The 21,710-nt window shown below is 35.3% G+C and overlaps 1 protein-coding gene across 1 annotated transcript in view; it reads right to left on the minus strand.

Annotated features, from left to right (window-relative positions):
* NEK1 (NIMA related kinase 1) overlaps positions 1-21,463 on the minus strand; it is a gene marked incomplete at both ends in the record, with an annotated part of 144,046 nt that extends 122,583 nt beyond the window's left edge. Inside the window, 9 exons of the mRNA XM_080710226.1 lie at positions 3,788-3,848; positions 7,808-8,008; positions 9,596-9,650; positions 10,954-11,040; positions 11,415-11,482; positions 12,652-12,735; positions 17,067-17,164; positions 20,830-20,926; positions 21,347-21,463. Of these exons, the coding sequence (XP_080566352.1) occupies positions 3,788-3,848; positions 7,808-8,008; positions 9,596-9,650; positions 10,954-11,040; positions 11,415-11,482; positions 12,652-12,735; positions 17,067-17,164; positions 20,830-20,926; positions 21,347-21,463 (868 nt within the window). The remainder of the gene's footprint in view (positions 1-3,787; positions 3,849-7,807; positions 8,009-9,595; positions 9,651-10,953; positions 11,041-11,414; positions 11,483-12,651; positions 12,736-17,066; positions 17,165-20,829; positions 20,927-21,346) is intronic.
* Positions 21,464-21,710: the final 247 nt, after the last annotated feature.

The following is a 21,710-nucleotide window of genomic DNA, read 5'->3' on the forward strand; positions in this document are numbered from 1 at the left end:
AGCCGGGCATGGTGGCGCACGCTTGTAATCCCCGCGCTTGGGAGGCAGAGATAGGAGGATCGCGCAGGTTCGAAGCCGGCCGCGCGTGCTGGCTTAGGAGACCCTGTTTCCAAATAAAAATGTAAAAATATGTCTGGGAGTGTAGCCCGGAGGTAGAAGGGCTTCCAGGAACCCCAGTACCACCAAAAAAAAAAAAAAAAAAAAAAAAAAATTTATGATATACTTTAATGGATGTAAAATAAATGGTTAAGATATCATTTATTTTTATTTTTATTATTTGTTGGTACTGGGGTTCCTGGAAACCCTTCTACTTCCAGGATACACTCCCAGACACCTATGTTTTATATTTTTATTTGGAAACAGGGTCTCTTAAGCCAGCGAGGCTGGCTTCGAACCTGCGTGATCCTTCTGTCTCCGCCTACCAAGCTCAGGGATTACAAGCGTGCACCACCACGCCCAGCTAAGATATCATTTAAAAGTGATAAGCTGGTGTGGTGGTACATGCTTGTAATCCTAGTACTTGGGAGGCTGAGACAGGAGAATCTCAAGTTTGTGGGCCAACCTCAGCTACTGAGGCCCTCTACCACTTAGTGAAACCCTGTTTCAAAATAAAGAATAAAAATAAGGGTAAGGGCATAGCTCAGAGGTAGAATGCCCCTGGGTTCCATCCCCAGTACTGCAAAAAAAAAAAAAAAAGTAATATTAGTTCATTACTAAAATTAGTTGACCGTTACAAGTAAAAATGTTTAAGCCTTTGGAAATTTATTTACTATTCATCTGTTAATTGATGTAATTTCACCATATCAAGCAGAACACATGGATTATAAAGTAATTTACAGATATTAAGTTTTTTTTCTGGTAGTAGGAATTGAACCCAGGATACCTCCAAGGTACATCCACAGCCTTATTTTTCATTCTCTATTTTTAAACAGGGTCTTGCAAAGTTACAGAGGGCCTCACTAAAGTCTTTTGAAATTATAAGGAAGAGATAGTTGTGCCATTATTGTGTTATAAATCTCTCACAAATTTGTAATAGAGTTATAGATTTCATAATGTAAATAGGTATCATCAGAACAAGATTATAAGTTTCATGGGCTCCTAGAAACTTATTTAATGTTGAATCAATGACTTCATAGCTAAAGTGAATTAAAACATGTCAACTTTGATATAATGTGCTCATTAAACTTATAGAGCAGGATTTTGTAATATCCAGTGTGTTTGCTAGGGGATGACACAATAGGCCATTTCAAAGAACATTCTGAGTAATACAGTTTTTCTCAAATCTATTCAGCATTTTCCATAATTTGTTGTTGTATTAAGACACCATTTCTACTATCATTTAAATATTTTCTTTTAAATACATATTTTTAGCTTGAATATATTTCTATTAGCTGTAAAATTATATCACTGTTATACATGAAAAAATGTCACTTGATACAAACACAAATTTTTATAATGAACTGATTCATATAATTTAGTAAACACATAAAAATTAGAGACTATGTTAAGTGAGATCAGCTCAGATGTTTCCTCTCACGTGGACGCTAGAGAGAAAACAGGAAACAAAAGGTACTTTAGATAATTGAGGTGAGTGGTCAGTAGAATAGGGGAAGCGGGAGAGGTGGGGAGGAGAAATGAGGAACTGAAGAAACAAACAATTCAAATTATGCTGTGCCCAGGTATGAAGGTATCACTACCAATCTCACTGTTATGGATGGGGAGGGGAATGGGACCTGAAGGAAAACACACCAGGATCTGTGTACATGTTTGTATGAACCTCACTATGATGTATGATCACAATGCACCAATAAAAGTATAAATAAAAAGAAATGGAAAAAATATTAGCTGCTTGGTTGGCATTTTAGAAATTCAGAAATGATATATGTTGATGACATGTGATACAGTGTTAAGGGGCAAGGTATTCTAAATACATTACTATCTACAAATCTTGACCCAGAAACTAGATAGTAGAGAAATTCAACTGTATGATCAAATAAGAACATAGATATACTAAGTCATAATACTGAATCTTGGCTAATAATATTAAAACAAACACAGAAGTACTGTACATGCCAGAAAAGGGCTGGAGGCACAAAAGCATAAACATATGGATTCCCCAGAGGCAGATATAAATAATTCTTGTTTAGTTCCAGTGAAGAGGGAGAATTACTTATCTAATCTTTGAGCACTTCTCAGGGTTCAATGTCAAGGCCAGGTCTGGCATGAAACTTAATGTAGGGACTGGAGCCCATAAAATATTTATAAGCCCAGTGGCAATATCACTCATATTTTAGTCCCATACTACAAAACATTCATTAAACTCCCCTTACGACAAATAACTTCCTTTTTCTAATTCCTGCATAGGTTTATGCACATGGAAGAAATGTGCTGACATTTAGTTTTTCTGGCTTTTTGTGACAATGGGGCTTTTGATTAAGATTTGACATTTCATGAAGTTTCACTGCCAAGGGAGACAATGCTGATTCTGCTGTTGTGTCTCTTGTGAATTCTGTCTAGAATAAGTTGATTTCTTGGGGACCCAAACTCTGTATAATGAGAGGTTGAGTCCAGGGATCTCAAAAGAGGACTGGGGATGTACTAAGTGGTACAGCATTTGCCTAGCATACATGAGGCCATGGTTTCTACCCACAGCACCACGACAAATGTAGCTGGCCTTTCTGAAAACAAAGTGCCATATACTTCCAGCTTATATGAACTCAGCCAATATTTATCCAAACTAAAAAATATACTCTTTACAACTTAAAGAACATTCGATGATTTTAGAAATCCATTCTAAATTCATTCTATGCAGAAAAAAATAATTTCCCTCTCACACATACACGTGTGAGCGTGTGTATATATATTGACATATATTAAGTATATAACCGCGCGTGTGTGTGTGTGTGTGTGTGTGTGTGTGTGTGTGTGTGCGCGCGCGCGCGCCTTGGGAGAGGACTGGAGATTGAACCCAGAGCTGCTCTACTATTGAGATACATCCCTAGCCCTTTTTATTTTTTTTTTTTGAGATAGGGTCTCACCAAGTTGACAAGGCTGGCCTCAACTTGTGCTCTTATTGTCTCAGCCTCCTAAGTACTGGTATTATAGGCATGTACCACCATGCCCAGCTCCTACAAATATTATAATGACAGTGGTCAAATTTAAAAGAAAACCAATTTAATAGAGTCCTTGACTTCACAGTAATTTACATTAAGAAGCTTTTAGAATTTGAAGTGCTTCATAAGGATTTTACCTAAACTGGAAATTTTATAGCACTATATAAAATAGTCTTAAAATATCAGTTTAGTATTTGATAAAGATATAAAATTTCAAGCCTTCTGGGCTTGGTGGCACATGCTTGTAATCCTGGTACTTGAGAGGCTAAGACAGGAGAATCACATTTTGAAGCCAGTTTCAGTAACTTAGTGAGGCTCTCAGTAACTTAGGGAGACTCAATTTCCAAATAAGAAATAAAATAGGTCTAGGAATGTAGCCTGGAAATAGAAGGCCCCTGGGTTTCATTCCCTGTAAGATACACACACACACACACACACACACACACACACACACTCACTCTCTCTCTCTCTCTCTCTCTCTCAAGCCAGATGTCATTTCATTTAAATAAGACAAATAAATTTTATGAAATTTTATAAAATTATCCAAAAGTATGATGTATTGTCATATATAATTTTAATATGAATTTCTACTAGATCAAATTTATCCTATAATCATACCAAAGTATTAATATATTTCTAGTATAATTAGCTTTAATTATCAAAATTTTATTTACCTAAAACGGGCTGTGCTCCAAACTTTGAAAATGTTTTTATACAAAATTCTTCTGCAATAAGCTTGGAGAAAAAGAGGAAAAGAAAGTTAGAGAAAATAGGCATTTCCAAAATAAAATACCTATCAACTAACCACAATATACAGGTTTTCCTTTTTCAGTCATAATTATGCTGCCAAATAAAGTATACAAATTAGAACCAAGTAATACATTCAGTAAAATTTTCTAATGTTAACTCCCTAACAATCTTACCAATTTATTTTTTTACTTCTTCAGACAAGCTTTCTTCCAAAATTAATGTAATATAATGTAAGATTCCATTCACTACTTGATTTTTCATATCTCAGAAATGTAACAAAATTACTACCTGTAATAAACTACAATTTATATGCATCCATATCTATAAGTCACTTCAAAACTGTTCAGGAATGACCGCATTATCAAAAGAAACTCTTTGCCCAGCATAGTGGTGCATGTTTGTAATCTCAGTATTTGTTAGACAGGAGGATTGCAGGTTTGCCACCAGCCTCAGCTACTTAGTGAGGCCCTCTGCAACTTAGTGAAACCCTGATTCAAAATAAAAGATAAAAAATAGGGCTGGGAGTGTAGCTCGGCGATAGAACACCCGAGTTCAATCCCCACTACTGCAAAACAAACAAACAAACAAAAACCCCAAAAAACAAAAAAGCCTTTTATCTTTACTTTCCTCTGAATTATCTTATCATACCCAGTGAGGTCATACCTATAATTGTAAACATGTTATTGGATATCTTTACATAATTGAACAAGTGTCTTTTTTAACATCATTGTGAGTGTGTCATTACTTATTCTTCAGCATTTTATAATTAATTTACATGTTCTCTACTCCATTCTTTTAAGGTAAAACTATGAAACCAACCAAGACCTAAAACTTTTTTTCTTCCTTATGGGTGAAGGGAAAGGCAAGTGAATTTTCTCTTTTCAGTGGGAGTGAGGCCTGGTAGAAAGAATACTCCTATAGTAACAGTGGACCAGAGACCACAGTAGACAGAAAACCAAGGCCTGAGATGGCTGTCTTTCCCATGAACAATCATCTGCAGAAGCAGTACTTAGAATCGCAAAGCAACAGTATCAGTATCAACTGAACTTGCTATAAATTCTCAAGCTCCTCAGAATTACTGCAACAGAGGTTGTGGTGGTAGATTAACTCAGCAAAGCCTTCCAAAAAATAATGATGGGTGATAAATTTTAAAAACCATTGCAAGCCGGGCCTGGTGGCATATGCCTGTAATCTCCACGCTTGGAAGGCTGAGACAGGAGGATCACACAGGTTTGAAGCCAGCCTCAGCTACTTAGTAAGGCTCTCAACAACTTAGTGAGACTCTGTTTCCAAGTAAAGTATAAAATAGGTCTGACAGTATAGCCCGAAAGCGCTTGGGTTCCATCCTCAGTACCAAAAAACCAAAACCAAAACCAAAAACCAAAAACAAAACAAAAAAAAACACTGCAAGTAGAGAATAAATATAAGTGAAAGTTGATTCAGAGGCAATTAAAAGCAAATATGTGAAATATGTGAATGCATTTTCTCCTCTAAGCATATGCATTTTTCCTTTTTTTCTGGATGGGGGAATGAATATTTAATGATATCCAACTTGTCCCCAAACTAAATAATTTCCTCATGATTTGAAAGAGTCTTTCTTTTCTCTTGTGTGAATGCTGATATGAACTAAAAAATGGGTGTATAGAACCAAAGATCCTGGAATCCCTATACCATGCTGTTAGTGAGCAGCATAACAGTCGCTACCCATGGTAGTCATTTGAATTAAAAATTAAAATAATACTTAAAAAACTCAGCTCCTTAGTCACACCAGGCACAATTAGTGGCTACAACACTGGACAATGTAGATATGGAAGATTTTCATCCTCACAGAGTGTTCCATTGCACAGCACCTTATGCCTAATGGATCAAAGCTGTCAAACTACCTTCAGGAAGAAGTTTCTGGGATGTGTAAGACTGAGAATTAGGCCCTGTCAACCGTGGCTGAAGGTCCTGAGAGAATTTATTAAAAATTAAATTGTAGAAACTATTATAATAATACTTGAAGTAATTTTTCAGATGTTACAGTAAAGCTCATAAGTTGTTTCAAAGCTATAGCTTCAAAAAATGTATCATAAACCAGGGGTACATGCCTGTAATCCCTACTTTGGGAGACGGAGATAAGAAGATCATAAATTTAAGGCCAGCCTGTATAACCTAGCAAGACCCTGTCTCAAAATAAAAAATAAAAGAGCTAGAGATGCAGCTCCATGAGAAAATTACCACTGGGGTTTAAGCCCCAGTACACACACACACAAAAAAAAAGTCACAAATTTTTTTCACCTGAATATTGAACAAGCAATACAGAGTAGAAAATAAATCTGAAGAATAAAAGAAACATTTTCGTGAAGAATGAAATGTGTAGTGTCACACACTTGTAACCCCAGTACTTGGGAGGCTGAGACATTGGAGGATCAAGGCCAGTTTTGGCTACTTAGTGAGACCTTGTTTTGAAATAAAGAATAAAAAATAGGGCTAGGGGTGTACCTCTGAGGTAGAATGCCCCTGGGTTAAACCCCCAGTACTAAAAAAAGAAAAAAAGAATGATGTAGATGGTATGTAAATAGCAATGAGGAGGGTTGATGTACGTACTAAACATATAATGTCAAATGGAATCATTTGTTAACGATCCTAATCTGGCCTTTCTCCATAAATTTACTTATTTCAAGCTTTAATGCTTTTCCTTTCATTGCTATATAGTTAAATTTTATCCAGTGCTTTAGCCTTGAGATTATGTCCTAATACTTGGATGTGGGGACAGAAACTTCAGCAAAATTAAATGAAGTAATTGTTTCTTCTCTAGCAACTGCAAATAACAATGGTACACTACATAATAAAACTGTCCTTGCAAATGTTATTTATAACAAAGAAGTATTGTAAAACACCCACATTTCAGAGGTTGTTGCTAGGGTCTATACAAGTAACCTTTAACCTAGAAATGTTACTTGGCTTTCTTGCTAACTCATGAATTCATTTGGTATTTACAGTTGAATTCACATCTCTGTTTTCTGCAGAATATTTGTCCACAGAAATGTTCTGTTAAGCTAAAGAGATATAAAGTAACAAAACTGTGATTTTCTTGATAACTTATTTATAGAAGACTTTAATGGTGATTAGATAACAAAGGCCACACTAAACATAAAAAATACTACCAAGTGATTACATTTTTATGAATTATTGATGCTAGCTGATTTGATATAGATTGTTTTATAAAACCTGTCAAATTAAAATTCAACTCAACAAATATTTATTTATTATGCACATATATTTATTATGCACATACACACACATTGTGTGTGTGTGTATAGTACTAGTATTTCACTAAGTTGTTGGAGGCCTTGCTATGTTGATAAAGCTGGCCTTGAACCTGTGATCCTTCCATCTCAGCCTCCCAAGTAATGAGATTACACGTGTGTGCCACTGTGCCTGGCTTATGCAACTATATTCAATAAGGAGGAAAGATCTAGTACACATACATAAAAATGCCCACAGAACAATGTTTTTCAACAATTTCCTGTCAAACAGAATATAATAACAATATTTGGTAATATATTCATATAATTTAATAAACTGATGTTGATCTTTAATATATATTAAATATTTTGAGCACTTATGTGCTAAACATTAAGCGCTTTATGTCCATTATCACTTTGAATTATCATAACCTTACAAATGCATTTATAATCCCACTGCTTAGAGATAAGTGAAGCACAAAAAGATTTAATAATTTTATATTTAGAAATCCAAGGGACAAAAGAATGATGCACAACTGGACAGAAAACAGGAAGAAAGTCATATAATATGGAAAGGAAAGTAATACCAATACAGTTTGAATAAGGCAATTCACTGTATAAAGTTCTGCCCTGCTCTCTACAAAAAAGGCGGCATAGCCTTATTAAACACCATAACCCTACTGTTGTATTTTAGTTATAACATATAAAACATACCTGAGGTGAGAGAAACTTTTCAATGCGTTTGGCTATAAAACCTTTCTCCAATATGGAGTTGACTGATGGTCTATCTCTAGGATTTCTTTTAAATAACTGAGAAAGCAGGCAGCGGAGATCATAGGAATAATGCACAGATACAGGTGGGAAAGATCCAGATATTATCTTCAGGACCAGGTTTTTCATATTGCCAGCTTCAAACTAAAATCCGCAAAATAAATCAACACACATTAAACATAGCCTGAAATTGCAAATATTGGTGATGAGAAAGTGTTTTTCCTATTAGTACAGAATAAAAACAGAACCCTCTTCAAGTAATTTAATCAGCACATGCTTTCTGAGGAAAGTTTATTTGGTTATCCATAAATGTATTTCAAACACAATATTTGTCTTCAAAGGTAAAATATAATATAATAGCTGACATGGTGACTCATGCCTCAAACATCAGTAGGGAGGCTGACAAGGAGAATCACAATTTCTAGACCAGTCTTGGAAACTCAGTGAGACCCTGTTTCAAAATAAAAAATAAAATAGAACTGAAGGTGTAGTGCAGAGGAAGAATGTCCTTAGGTTAAATTCTTATTACCACTAAAATAAAATAAAATATATATTTTACTCTAAGTATAATTTTTACTTATTCAAAAAGCCAAAATAGGAGATAAAGTTATTAATTAAAGATTTTATAAACTATGACAATAATCCAGATGGTAAAAGATTATTCCTTAGGGATAGCAAATTAGAGCCAAAGAACCACTGAGGGGGATAGAACAGCAACCCAAAAGTCTTCATTGAAGGCCTGCCTTCCTGTGTCTCTCTTGTAATGGCTAGAACAAGAAGTTAACCTACAGAACTAGTAGTATTTGAGCAAGATATAATCAATAAACTACTAATTACTTTCCTCTTGCACAATGTTCATTACTATTACTTGTGTATGCAATGTTCCCTTAAGATATAGAATCAGCAATGTGGCCAACATTCCAAGGGGATATTAAGCTATATTAGCTTAATATCCGTCATATATTCGTTTAATATATAATATTAGATGAATATAATATATAATCCCAGACCTATTTTATATTTTATTTGGAAACAGGGTCTAACTAAGCTGCTGAGAGCCTAAGTAGCTGAGGCTGGCTTTAAACCTCTGTGATCCTCTTGTCTCAGGACCAGGGGCTTTTCTACCTCTGGGCTATACTCCCAGACCTATTTTTATACTTTATTTGGAAACATGGTCTCACTAAGTTGCTGAGAGCCTCACTAAGTAGCTGAGGCTGACTTTGAACCTGTGTGATCCTCCTGTCCTAGCCTCCCAAGTGCTGGGGATTACAAGCGTGCGCCACCACACCCAGCTGAAAATTTTATTTCTAACATTAGAAATAATTGAAGCTGGGCGTGGTGGCGCACACTTGTAATTCCAGCATTTGGGAGCCTGAGACAGGAGGATAGCAGTTCGAGAACAGCCTCAGCTACTACTTAGTGAGGCCCTTTGCAACTCAGTGAGATCGATCCTGTTTCAAAATAAAGAATAAAAAAATAGGGCTGGGGGTGTCGCTCAAAGGCAGAATGCCCCTGGGTTCCATCTCCAGTACTGAAAAAAAAAAAAAAAATTGAGAAAAATTATAAAAGACATGATTTTGATAGAACATGCATATATAGTAAGGGTAAATAAATTTAGATTTATAGTTCAGAAAATATGAGAAATTTAATAACCAAGAAAAAATGTTTAATAAAAGAGGGTCATCTAAAAGATAATACATTTTACGAAATATTTCAGAAACTTTTACTTACTGCATGCTTAAGTGTACACATTTCATAAAGGACACAGCCCAGAGCCCAAATGTCACTAGAGAAGACAAAAATTAGAAACTTCTTAGTATCTGAATATTAGTTAAATGTTTTTTTTCTATTTAAACGAATCATAAGCAGCACTGAAATGCTTTGGAAAAATATATGCTCCATAAAGAATTTCCTATAAAAGTGAAAATTGCAACCATCACTAAATGACAAGAGCATCTATCCCAGACCAAAAAAAAAAAAAAAAAAAAAGAAGGTTGCCTAAGCAATCCAAGCAATCACTTTAAAGTTTTACTGAAGCTATTAAAATTAAAAAAACAATATCAAAAGTTTCATGTACATTTCATTTGGTTGCTATTATTTTGCAAAAGTCTTTAGTTCTAAAAATCATAATTTAAAAAATATTATAAGCCGGGCGTGGTGGCGCACGCTTATAATCCCCGCGCTTGGGAGGCAGAGACAGGAGGAACACACAGGTTCGAAGCCAGCCGCGCGCGCTGGCTTAGGAGACCCTGTTTCCAAATAAAAAATATAAAAATAGGTCTGGGAGTGTAGCCCGGAGGTAGAAGGGCTTCCAGGAACCCCAGTACCACCAAAAAAAAAAAAAAAAAAAAAAAAAAAATATATATATATATATATATATATATATATAAAAGCAAAATACTACTTTAACATAAAACATTAATTTACTTAATTAATTAAATCTGAAATTTAATTTTAAATTAAATTTAATTTTAAATTAAAATTAAATCTGAAACTAATATTCTCATTGGGATTTTTCAGCCAGAAAGAGGAAGAGAAAATAAAGGGTGATTGGATTTCAATGCAGGATTGCCCTTTACACTCACAAATTACACATCTGTTAGTCACACACAGCTCAGTAATTCTGAATAGGGTGTTAGGAACTCGATGCCTAGTTTGGACATTGTCTCCACCACTTACTAGAGGATTTCAAAGACATTTGTCTGTGTGTCTGCCTGTGTGTCTCTGTGTCTGTGTGTCTGTCTCTCTTTGAATTTGGCTAAAGAAAGCATTCAAATGGTACCTTGCATATAGTATGCATTCAATGAATATTATCTATAATTCAACAGGAAATTACTATTATAAAGAGACCAAATAAAGCACTCCATTCTCAATTATAACTTAAATAATAAAGTAATTCTTTCTATAGTTCCTTCAGCAAAATGGTAAAATCAGATTTTACAATTTCCCTGATCATATATTAAAATATTTTATAAATACATAAAAGTTTGTGTATTATTGATTTTGGACTAGTATTCTCAAGGTTAATAAACAGTATAACAGAAAGACTGAAAGGATATACATCATTTAATAAACATCACTTTAAATACCTTTTATTATTATAAGGTTTGTTTTCACAGATTTCAGGTGACAAGTAGTACGGGGTCCCTATGCAAGTTCGAGCCAGCTCTACAGTACTAGAAGAAGAACAAAAAATATTGGAGAAGCTTAAGATATATTACAAATTATCACATATATATCATCATGGACTGAAGTTTTACTAAAGACATGATATCAAAACAAAATTTAAAATTGATATCTTAGCCAGCTGTGGTGGCGCACGCTTGTAATCTCCGCACTTGGGAGGCTGAGACAGGAGGATCGCGCAGGTTTGAAGCCAGCCTCAGCTACCTAGTGAGGCTCTCAGAAACTTAGTGAGACCCTGTTTCCAAATAAAATATAAAATAGGTCTGGGAGTATAGCCGGAGGAAGAAAGCTTCTGGGTTCTACCCCCAATACTACCAAAAAATATATATATATATAATAAAAAAAAATAAAATAGATATCTTACCTATTAAGAACTCTAGCAATTCCAAAATCTCCAAGCTGTACTGTCCCATCTTTGGTTAAAAATATGTTCTGTAAAAGAATCAAAGATAAAATTCTAAGTAATATAACAGTCTAGTTCACTGTGTGAATCAATAATGTATTTCATAAAAATTAATCCAGTAAAAAAATAATTCTGGAATTACTGGATGTTTATATGCAAAAGAATGAATATAGTTCCTTCCCTCACACCAAACACAAAAATTAAATCAAAATGGACTCCAGACCTAAATATAAGAACAAAAACTAAAACTCTCAGAGGAAAACGTGTAAGTAAATTCACATGCCCTTGGAGCAGGCAAATTTTTTTTTATTCTGGGGACTGAACCAAGGGGCATCCTACCTCTGAGCTACACCGCAGCCCTATTCTATGTTTTAAACAGGTTCTCACTAAGTTGTGAAGGGCCTCACTACATTGCTCAGTCTCCCAAGTACTGGGATTACATATGTGGGCTACCACAGCCAACTATAGGCAATGGTTTTTAACATGTAACACTCAAAGCACAAGCAAAAAAAAAAAGAAGAAGAAATAATAAATTGGACTTCATAAAAACTAAAAACTTTTGTAAGTCAAATGGTCCCATGAAGAAAATAAACAATCTATGCAAGAGGAAAAAGTATTTGCACATCCTCTATCTTTTGAAAAGTGATTTGTATCCAAAAAAAGAACTCTTAACAACTCAGTAACAAAAAGACAAATAATCCAATTTAAAAACAGGCAAAGGCTTACATGAGTTCCACTTAATTAACCTATCCAGAACACAAACTCATAGCGATAGAATGTAAATGAGTGGTTTCCAGGGTCCAGATGGAAGAGAAATTAGTTGTGATTGCCACTGAGTATATACTTTCTTTTTGGAGTGATAAAAAGGTTCTGGAATTAGAGACGGGTGATAATTTCACTATCCTATGAATATTCTAAAAGTCATTAAGCTATGTTTATGAATTTTGTGATATAGGAGTATATCTCAATAAATCCTAACTAGCCTAAATGTACCAAAGCCAACATTTAAAAAATTTCTAATCATTTCCCCAAATATTTTACATTCATAAATACAGAACTCCACTGTGCTGTGAAAGAGTGGAAGCTAGGGGCTTGTGGGTGAACTCCACATGTTATTAGGAGAGTCCACTCAGGCAAAGCTCGGCATCAAGGTGAGAGTGGGGCTGACTGGGACAGGGTGAGATAAAGTAAAACATACCTGGGATTTTATATCTCGGTGAAGAATTTTTCTATCATGTACATGTTTCAGGGCCAAACATATCTGTACAAACCAGTCCAAAATCTAGGGAGAAAAATCAGATCTGTCATATCTTTTAAAATTTATATTTTATAGTAGTCTTTCCTCAACCATTAAAAGGATTCAGGAACATATGGTGTTCAGAAAAACAAAATCATTAAAAAAATTTAAGCTATAGTTTCTTTTTACTTTGTAGACACTAACATTAAGTAGATATTTAAGATGACTAAGATAATTACTTAGGTGTACTAAGTAAAACAGTACTAAATGCTGGTGAAGATGTGAGGAAATAGAAACTTTTACATATTGTTGGTGGGATTGTAAATTAGTACAGCCACTAATGGAAATCACTATGAAGGTTCCTCAAAAGACTAGGAATGGAACTACCACATGACTCTTCTCTACCAATCCTTGGAATCTTTCCAAAAGAACTTAGAGCCATGTGTGGGGGTATGTGCCTGCAATCCTAGTACTTGGGAGGCTGAGACAGGAGGATCGCAGGTTCAAGGCCAGCTGTAGCAACTTAGCCAAGCCCCCTTAGTGAGACACTATTTTAAAATAAAATATAAAATAGGATTGTGGGTGTAGCTCAAAGGTAGACTGCTTCTGGGTTCAATCCACAGTACCACACACACATCAAAATTTAAAAAAAAACAAGAAAAGTCAGAATACTATAGTGATACATCCATATCCATGTTCAGAGCAGCACAATTCATAATAGCCAAATTATGGAACAGACTACATGTCTATCAACAGATGAATGAATAAAGAAAATGTGGTATGTACTCATGATGAAATTTTACCCAGCTATAAAAGATAACAAAATTATGTTATTTGCAGGAAAATGGATGGAACTAGAGAATATTATGCTAAGTGAGAGAAGCCCATCTGAGAAAGTCGGGAGTCACTGTTTTCTCTCACATGTGGAAGCTAGAGAGAAAATAAGAAACAAGAGAGACTTCAGATAACTGAGGAGAGAGACCAGTAGACTAGTGGGAGGGGACTGGGAGGGAGACGCGGATGGGGAGAGACAGGCTTGATAAAAGCTTTACTACCAATCTCACTAACATGTATGGGGTGAGTGGGGTGGGATCCAGAGGGAAACACAGTAAGTGTTGTGTGCATACATGTATGCATCAACTTGAACCTATGATGTATAATTACAATGCACCACTGGAAACAAAAAATAGGTTCAAGTTTTACCTCATTCCTAACATCAAAATAATTCGAGTAGAGGATATTTTTAAACATAAAAAAATTAATTTTTTATAATCTTTGACTCAAGTAGGATTTTCAAAACATGACATAAAAACCTCAACAATCACAAGATAAAAACTAATAAAGTGGACTATATAAATGTGAACATCTGCATAGCAAAATATATAATCAAGTTTAACAATAACTTGAGAAAATACCATAGCATAATTACGAGGTTGCTGATTCTATAATATGCAAAGTTCTAATTCACTGAGAAAAATACTGGTGGTCAAAATAAAAAACAATTACGCTGTGAGACTATAATGCATCAATAAAAGCATATAAAAATAAAAAGCAAACAAAAGACTGGAAATGCAAACGATGAAGTTAAAAAGCCAATAAACAAAATATAAGCTTCCCTTTAAATAAAATTTAATAACAAGGTATTTAATTAATTAATTAATTTATTTATTTTTGTGGTACTGGGGTTCCTGGAAGCCCTTCTACCTCCAGGCTACACTCCCAGACCTAGTTTATATTTTTATTTGGAAACAGGGTCTCGTAAGCCAGCGCGACTGGCTTTGAACCTGCGCGATCCTCCTGTCTCCGCCTCCCAAGTGCGGGGATTACAAGCGTGCGCCACCACACCCGGCCAAGGTATCATTTTAACTTGACTTAAATAATTATACAATACTGGTCATAATATGGGAAGTTGTTTTTTTTATTTATTTATTTTTTTTTTTTTTGCGGGTCTGGGGATGGAACCCAGCAGCATTCGACCTCCGAGCTATACCCCCTGCCCTATTTTTCTTTATTTTGAAACAGGGTCTCGCTAAGTTGCAGAGGGCCTCACTAAGTAGTAGCTGAGGATGTCCTCGAACCAGGATTCTCCGGTCTCAGCCTCCCGAATGCTGGGATTATAAGCGTGCACCACCACGCCCGGCCTGGGAAGTAAGTTTTTTCATACCCCATATGTGAAATCAACTATAGTCTGGTAAAAAATGTAAATATTTGCCAGGTCTGGTGGCGCACGCTTGTAATCCCTGTGCTTTGGAGGCGGAAACAGGAGGATTCATGCAGGTTTGAAGCCAGCCCCACTGGCTTAAGAGACACTGTTTTCAAATTAAAAAAAAAAAGTATAAAATAGGTCTGGGAGTGTCGCCCGAAGTTAGAGGGGCTTCCAGGAACCCTAGTACCACAAACACACACACAAAAAGTAAAAATTTTAGACTCACATAACATTTAAAACAACACTTGTAATCTCAAATTTATCCTACAGGTATAGTATCAGAAATATCAAAATATGTATACAAAGATATTTGCTGTAGCACTATTAGATCAAAAAATATAAGCCGGGTGTGGTGACGCATGCTTGTAAGGCAGACACAGGAGGATCGCACAGGTTCGAAGCCAGCCGCGCGTGCTGGCTTAGGAGACCCTGTTTCCAAATAAAAATGTAAAAATAGGTCTGGGAGTTTAGCCCGGAGGTAGAAGGGCTTCCAGGAACCCCAGTACCACCAAAAAAAAAAAAAGAAAGAAAGAAAAGAAAAAAAGCAATCTAAATGTCCACCAAGGAGCCTGATTAAATATACTGTGATATTAATATACTAGAAATACTATGCAAACACTGAAAAGAATGAAATACTTGAATGTATACAACTTTTTTTTTCTTTTGGTGGGTCTGGGTATAGAACCCAGGGGAATTTGACCTCCAAGCTACACCTCCTACCCTATTTTGTATTTTTATTTTGAAACAGGGTCTTACTAAGTTGCAGAGGGCCTCACTAAGTAGCTGAGGCTATTCGCGAATCCAGATCCTCCTGTCTCAGCCTCCCAAATGCTGGGATTACAGGCATGCGCCACCACGCCTGGCGAAAGTATACTACTTTTATACTGATAAACTGGAAAAAGAAAGTTGCAGCATGCATACATGGCATACTTCTCTATTTTTTAAATAGTTATGTTTACAGCACACACCTGAACTCTATATAATTGTATGTTAGTGAGTACATTTGTGTATATGTAGGAAGAAAAGAAGGAATAAGGGTAGGAAACAGAATAATAGCTGCCAACTGAAAACAGGGATTACCTCTGGGAAGTGAATTTGCAAGGATAAAGTAAAACGAAAAAGCTTTCTTTTGTTATTTCCTTCAGTATTTTTCAAACAGGTATATTTAAAAGTCCAAAATGAGGTTACAATAATTAAGAGATGATAAATGCAACACAGCGATCCCTTCACTCCTCTATGCAAAGCATGCAGCTAAAATTAAGAATAGGTGATAATGAGAGATGCAACAGGAATTTAGAAAAAGAAAAGACCACAACAATTTAGCTATACAAAATTTAAAGAAGTTGAGACTTGAGCTCAGCCTGAAAAAAATGAAGAGTATTAATAACAGAAAAAAGAAGACATTTCCAAACAACAATGAGATGGGTATACAAAAATATGGCCAAGTGCCTAACGCAAAGCATATGTTCATTAAGTATCTGCTAAAATGAACGAAAAAGGGTGTAGAGAGAGAAAGTAGTAGAAAACATAGCGCTCCTTAGGTAGGGCAGGGCCCACAAAATCAAAACAGAAATTAGATTCAGTGCAGTTGCCAATGTGAGGCTTCTAGAGCTAGATTTACTTAGCTAAGCTACGTTTTAGGAAGATATGACCAGCCAACAGTAAACCACACTGACCAGACATAATGAGCAATTGGGTTATATACACAGAGCCAGCCATGGTGGCACGTGTCTATCATCCCAGCTATCCTGGAAGCTGAGGCAGAAGGATTGTATGCTTGAGGTGAATGTGGGCAAATTAGTGAGATCATCTTGGGAAAAAAAAGCCACAGGTGTAATTTGATAGAACACTGGCCTAGCAAGTGCAAGGCCCTGGGTTCAATCTCTAGTATCACATGCACACAAGTTATATAGATATATACATACATACATAGGATATAACACATACAACATACATAGCAATATGCTATTACAGGCTGGAAATGAAGTTGAGAGCTGAACAAAGGTAGAAGCTAATTAGAAATGTGACTAAGATATTGGATATGAAACCAGACTGTCCTACTTGTTAACATTCACATTTGTAAGTAGAAATATATACATGCATACATAATCAAAATTTGAATTATTTCTAAATAATTTGGTATGAACCAAGCTCCTACATGCTAATTTACCTGATCCTCTTGAAACAATATGCCTTTCTGAGCATTTATTCGTTTAAACAGATCCCCTCCTTCACAATAATCCATCACTATGTAGAGAGAGCCATTTTCTACAAAATATAAACATTATATTCTACTTAAAAGATATGTCAAAAACACAGCTAAATTAAAGGTACTTATTAAAGGTTTACTAAAAAGCAGCAGCTAAACAAAAAGAAAGAAGAACCACACTCTAGGGAATTAGGGTGCAAAGTCAAGGGATGCTTGTTACAGAGGATTTACATTATAGACAACTCCACTATTGAGGACTTTTTTCTAATAAAAACATGCCATCTACTGGAAAGCAGTATTAACATTGACCTTAACATCTCTAGGATATAGACAAAATGCAGAGACATTTGATTTCATTCAATAGACACATTTCCTTAAATGTCACATATAAAATCATTCTTTTCCACCATTAGAGATTATCTTAGTTTCTGACTGATGATTGATTTTCCAGTTTTGTTTTATCCATTTGAATTTTTTTTCTTTTTTTTTTTTTTGCGGTACTGGGGATGGAACCCAGAGACATTCTACCTCCAAGCTACACCCCTGGTCCTATTTTTTATTCTTTATTTTGAAACAGGGTCTCACTGAGTTGCAAAGAGCCTCACTAAGTAGCTGAGACAGTCTGCAAACCGTGATCCTCCTATCTCAGCCTCCTGAATGCTGGGATTACAAGCTTGCACCACCACGCCCGGCTCACTTGAATAAGTTTTTAAACAAATGCAATGATACATGTTGTGATAAACTCTAAGGGTTAAATGGTGAAAAGGACAGACTCTACTCTCTTGGAATTTTATTTCACTCTCTTTTTTAAAAAAATTGTAAATAGTTTGTGAACAAATATGAAGACAGGGCACTGGCCTATTTATCTTTATCTTGATCCACAGAGAAAGAAACTTCCATGTCTCTTGCCATGGGTAGAAGAAACTTTGCTTTTAATCATTCTTTCCACCCCATTTCTTTTCATGTAAGAAGACTGGCCAATATTGCTTCATACACTTACTGAACCGCAGCTTACCAGTAAGACTATCATAACTCAAAGAACACTTTTCCCACTTCTCATTTCTTTAATCTCTGTGCCTTTTATCTAGTGATACATGTTTCTTTCAATTTGTGATGGTGTTCTTGTTTATGATCCTCACATGATCTTTTGATACACTGCTTATAATGTACTATTAAAACTGAGGACATATCAGCCAGGTGTGGTGGCACACGCTTATAATCTCAGCGTTTGGGAGGCTGAGACAGGAGGATCGCGGTTTGTAGACAGTCTCAGCTACTTAGCGAGGACCTTTGCAATTCAGTGAGACCCTGTTTCAAAAATAAAGAATAAAAAAAAAGAAAGAAATAGGGCCTGGGGTGCAGCTTGGAGGTAAAATGCCCCTGGGTTCCATTTCCAGTACTGCAAAAAATAAAAAATAAATAAAAATAAAAGAACTGAGGAAATATGATTAAGCTAATTAAGGATTTACATGACTCTTTATGACTGATATGGAACATCGAAATACATGTAAAAAATTGTAATGTCAAAAAACAAAACACCCCTGAAAACTGTGTAATTCACTATTATGTACATTTGTATGTATATATTATATACATATATATGCAGATGTTATCATTTATGTAGCATAAAGAACAAAAAGGAAAACTTACATACAGCCTGCTATTATTTGCGTATGCTTATTAATGCACAACAAATTAATTGAGCAGGCACGAGTTTCACAAGTCTGGCTTATGACTAAGCCCTCAAGCTATGGAATCCGACACTATCTACCTAGAGGTAGAACTGGATTAGAAGACATCGAGAGCTGGTGTCCATCGCAGAATCTCTTGCTTTTTGGTGAAAAAAATCCCATACTTTTTGAGGTCACAGGCATCTTCTGTATTGATTGTGGTATAAGAGCAGAGGAAAGAACAAGGCACTTTGTTTTTCCGAAGACATTTCAAATAGGCATAGAAAATATAATATAGACCTGGGCGTGGTGGTGCACACTTGTAATCTCAGTACTTGGAAGGCTGAGACAGGAGGATTGCAGATCCATGGCCAGCCTCAGCAACTTACTGAGGTCCTCTGTAACTGAGATCCTGCTTCAAAATAAAAATGAAAGTAGGGCTGGGAGTGTAATTCAGAGGTAGAATGCCCCTGTACCAATAAATAAATAAATCCCTAGTACCAATAAATAAATAAATTAATTAATTAAATGGCTGGGGATGTAGCCCAGAGGTAGAATGCACATGTGCATGCCTACACACAGAAAATACAATATAGAATAAACACTGAATTATTCACATTGCTTATCACTAGTGAATGTGAATGAGAGTAGAGTTAGAGGAACAGAGAACTTTCAGTCATGTACAGCTAGATTTTTTTGAATATGTTTATCATAAACATGTATTCCATTAAAGTTAAATAATAGCAATAATTAAATGCTAAAGAAAGTGCCACACCTTTTTGTGAGGGAATATGAGAGATTGAGCCCAGGGAAATTCTACATCCTAGCTACACCCTCATCCTTTATATTTTTGAAACTAGGCCTCCATAAGTTGCAGATACTAACCTCGAACCTGCAATACTCCTGTCTCAGCCTCTCAAGTACTGGGATTACAGGAGTGTGCCACCACACTTTGAACCCTTCAGATGTTTTTATGTAAAACAATCAACATAAATACAAAATATCTGCTGGAATATCATAAAAATCAACTGAGTAAATAATGTGTTAACTGAGCCATATTTTTAGAAAAGTATATGTTACTTTAGTAGATATTTTGTTCATATGGGAACAAAGTTATCTTAGCTTTAAATCAGACTTTGAAACTGGCACATGATATGACCCTGAAACAGTTGTTTCAACCATTTTCTACTTTCAATTTAGATTATCTTTTTTGTAATTTGTAGGAATTTAGGATAATAACGGGAGTAATACTTGGGTAATACTTCAAGAAACTACGATGAATTGCAATTAGAGAAGCTTTACCTTATCTTAGTTCTACACTTAAAATTTAGTGGCATATAGTTCCAAAATGGTAATTAATGGTAATTTCAAGAGCCTAAAAAACGGTTTAATATACTTCAATATTATAATAAGGAAGTACAAGGAAACATACTAATGTGAAGGGTACTTCTAAAGATCAGAACGGCTGGGCGTGGTGGCGCACGCTTGTAATCCCCGCACTTGGGAGGCTGAGACAGGAGGATCACATGGGTTCAAAGCCAGCCTCAGCTACTTAGTGAGGCTCTCAGCAACTTAGTGAGACCCTGTTTCCAAATAAAAGTATAAAATAGGTCTGGGAGTATAGCCCAGAGGTAGAAAAGCCCCTGGGTTCCACCCCAGTACCACCAAAATAAATAAATAAATAAATAAATAATAAAAAAAAAATAAAGATCAGAACGCCCCCTCAGTTGTAGTGGTGGTGTTATTTAAGAGGAGCTTAATTAAAAATGCTAATTACTGTTTTTGCTTTGTCCAAACATTTGTATTTATCACACTGCTTCTTTTTAAGCAATCACTAATTTCAAGCCAGTATTAAACTACTCAGGACAGTGCAATGTCAGTATTATCCTATAATAAGGCTGATGCTTATATGCAAACATATTGATGCAAAACTTATACTTTTTTTTCCTGATTCACAAAATAATCATTCACAAAATAATTCATTACAAGGAAAACATCCAAAAGTTATCAATGGGCTTAGAACTTATTTTAAACTCTTGCAAAATTTATCTGACCTTCAAATGATTCTTTATACTGGACGATATTTGGATGCTTCATGTTTGCCAAGACTGCAACTTCTCTCCTTGATTCTTCCCTTTCTTTACTGGACATCTTAAATGGGAGGGAAAAAGAAAATAGTAAATTAAGCCATCAATAAAAAAGCTAAAAGTCCATCAGTAAGAAAGTGATTTAAAAAATACTGGTACTAATATAGTCCAATCAATAAAATATAGAAGGAAGTTAAAAAGAATGAGTTGAACCTGTTAGTAAAAATATTGTAAGGAGTCCTTGCTAGATTAAGTTACAGAAGAGCAGGTGTATTTTTCTAAACACATAAAAAAAGGTCACATCAGAAAAGATATGAAGGAAAATCCTGACTGTTCTGAAGTACTGGTACCCTGTGAGATTACAGAGTCTTTCACTTTAGGTTACACGTTGCTGTAAATTTCAAAAATCCTCTAACAACGACCTCTTTATAACAAATTTATAACAAAAGTATTAGCTGTGTAGTCAAACTAAAAATGTACTTACTTTTGAGATGTTAATTTCCTTGATAACATACTGTCTGCCATCCTCTGCAGACTTAACAAGAATGGCTTTTCCAAATGAACCTTCTCCGATCTTTTGTACTTTAGCATACTTCTCCATGGTTCTTTTTCTAAGGCATTTTTGTAGGTATACTAGATATATTAAAGGAAAGTAAAAATTAAGAGAGATAAGGAAGTCGTCTATAACTCTGATGTTTAATTTAAAACCTAATTCCTTAGTGATTTACTAACGTTTTTAAAATAAAGGATATTTAACATCTTTGCTAAAAAAGTTAAATACATTTTATCTCAATTTCATATTGGCAATCCAATTATAATCAAAAAGAGAACCAGTGACATTTCAATTT

The sequence above is a fragment of the Muscardinus avellanarius genome, assembly GCF_963383645.1.
Source record: "Muscardinus avellanarius genome assembly, chromosome: 14".
NCBI lineage: Eukaryota > Metazoa > Chordata > Mammalia > Rodentia > Gliridae > Muscardinus > Muscardinus avellanarius.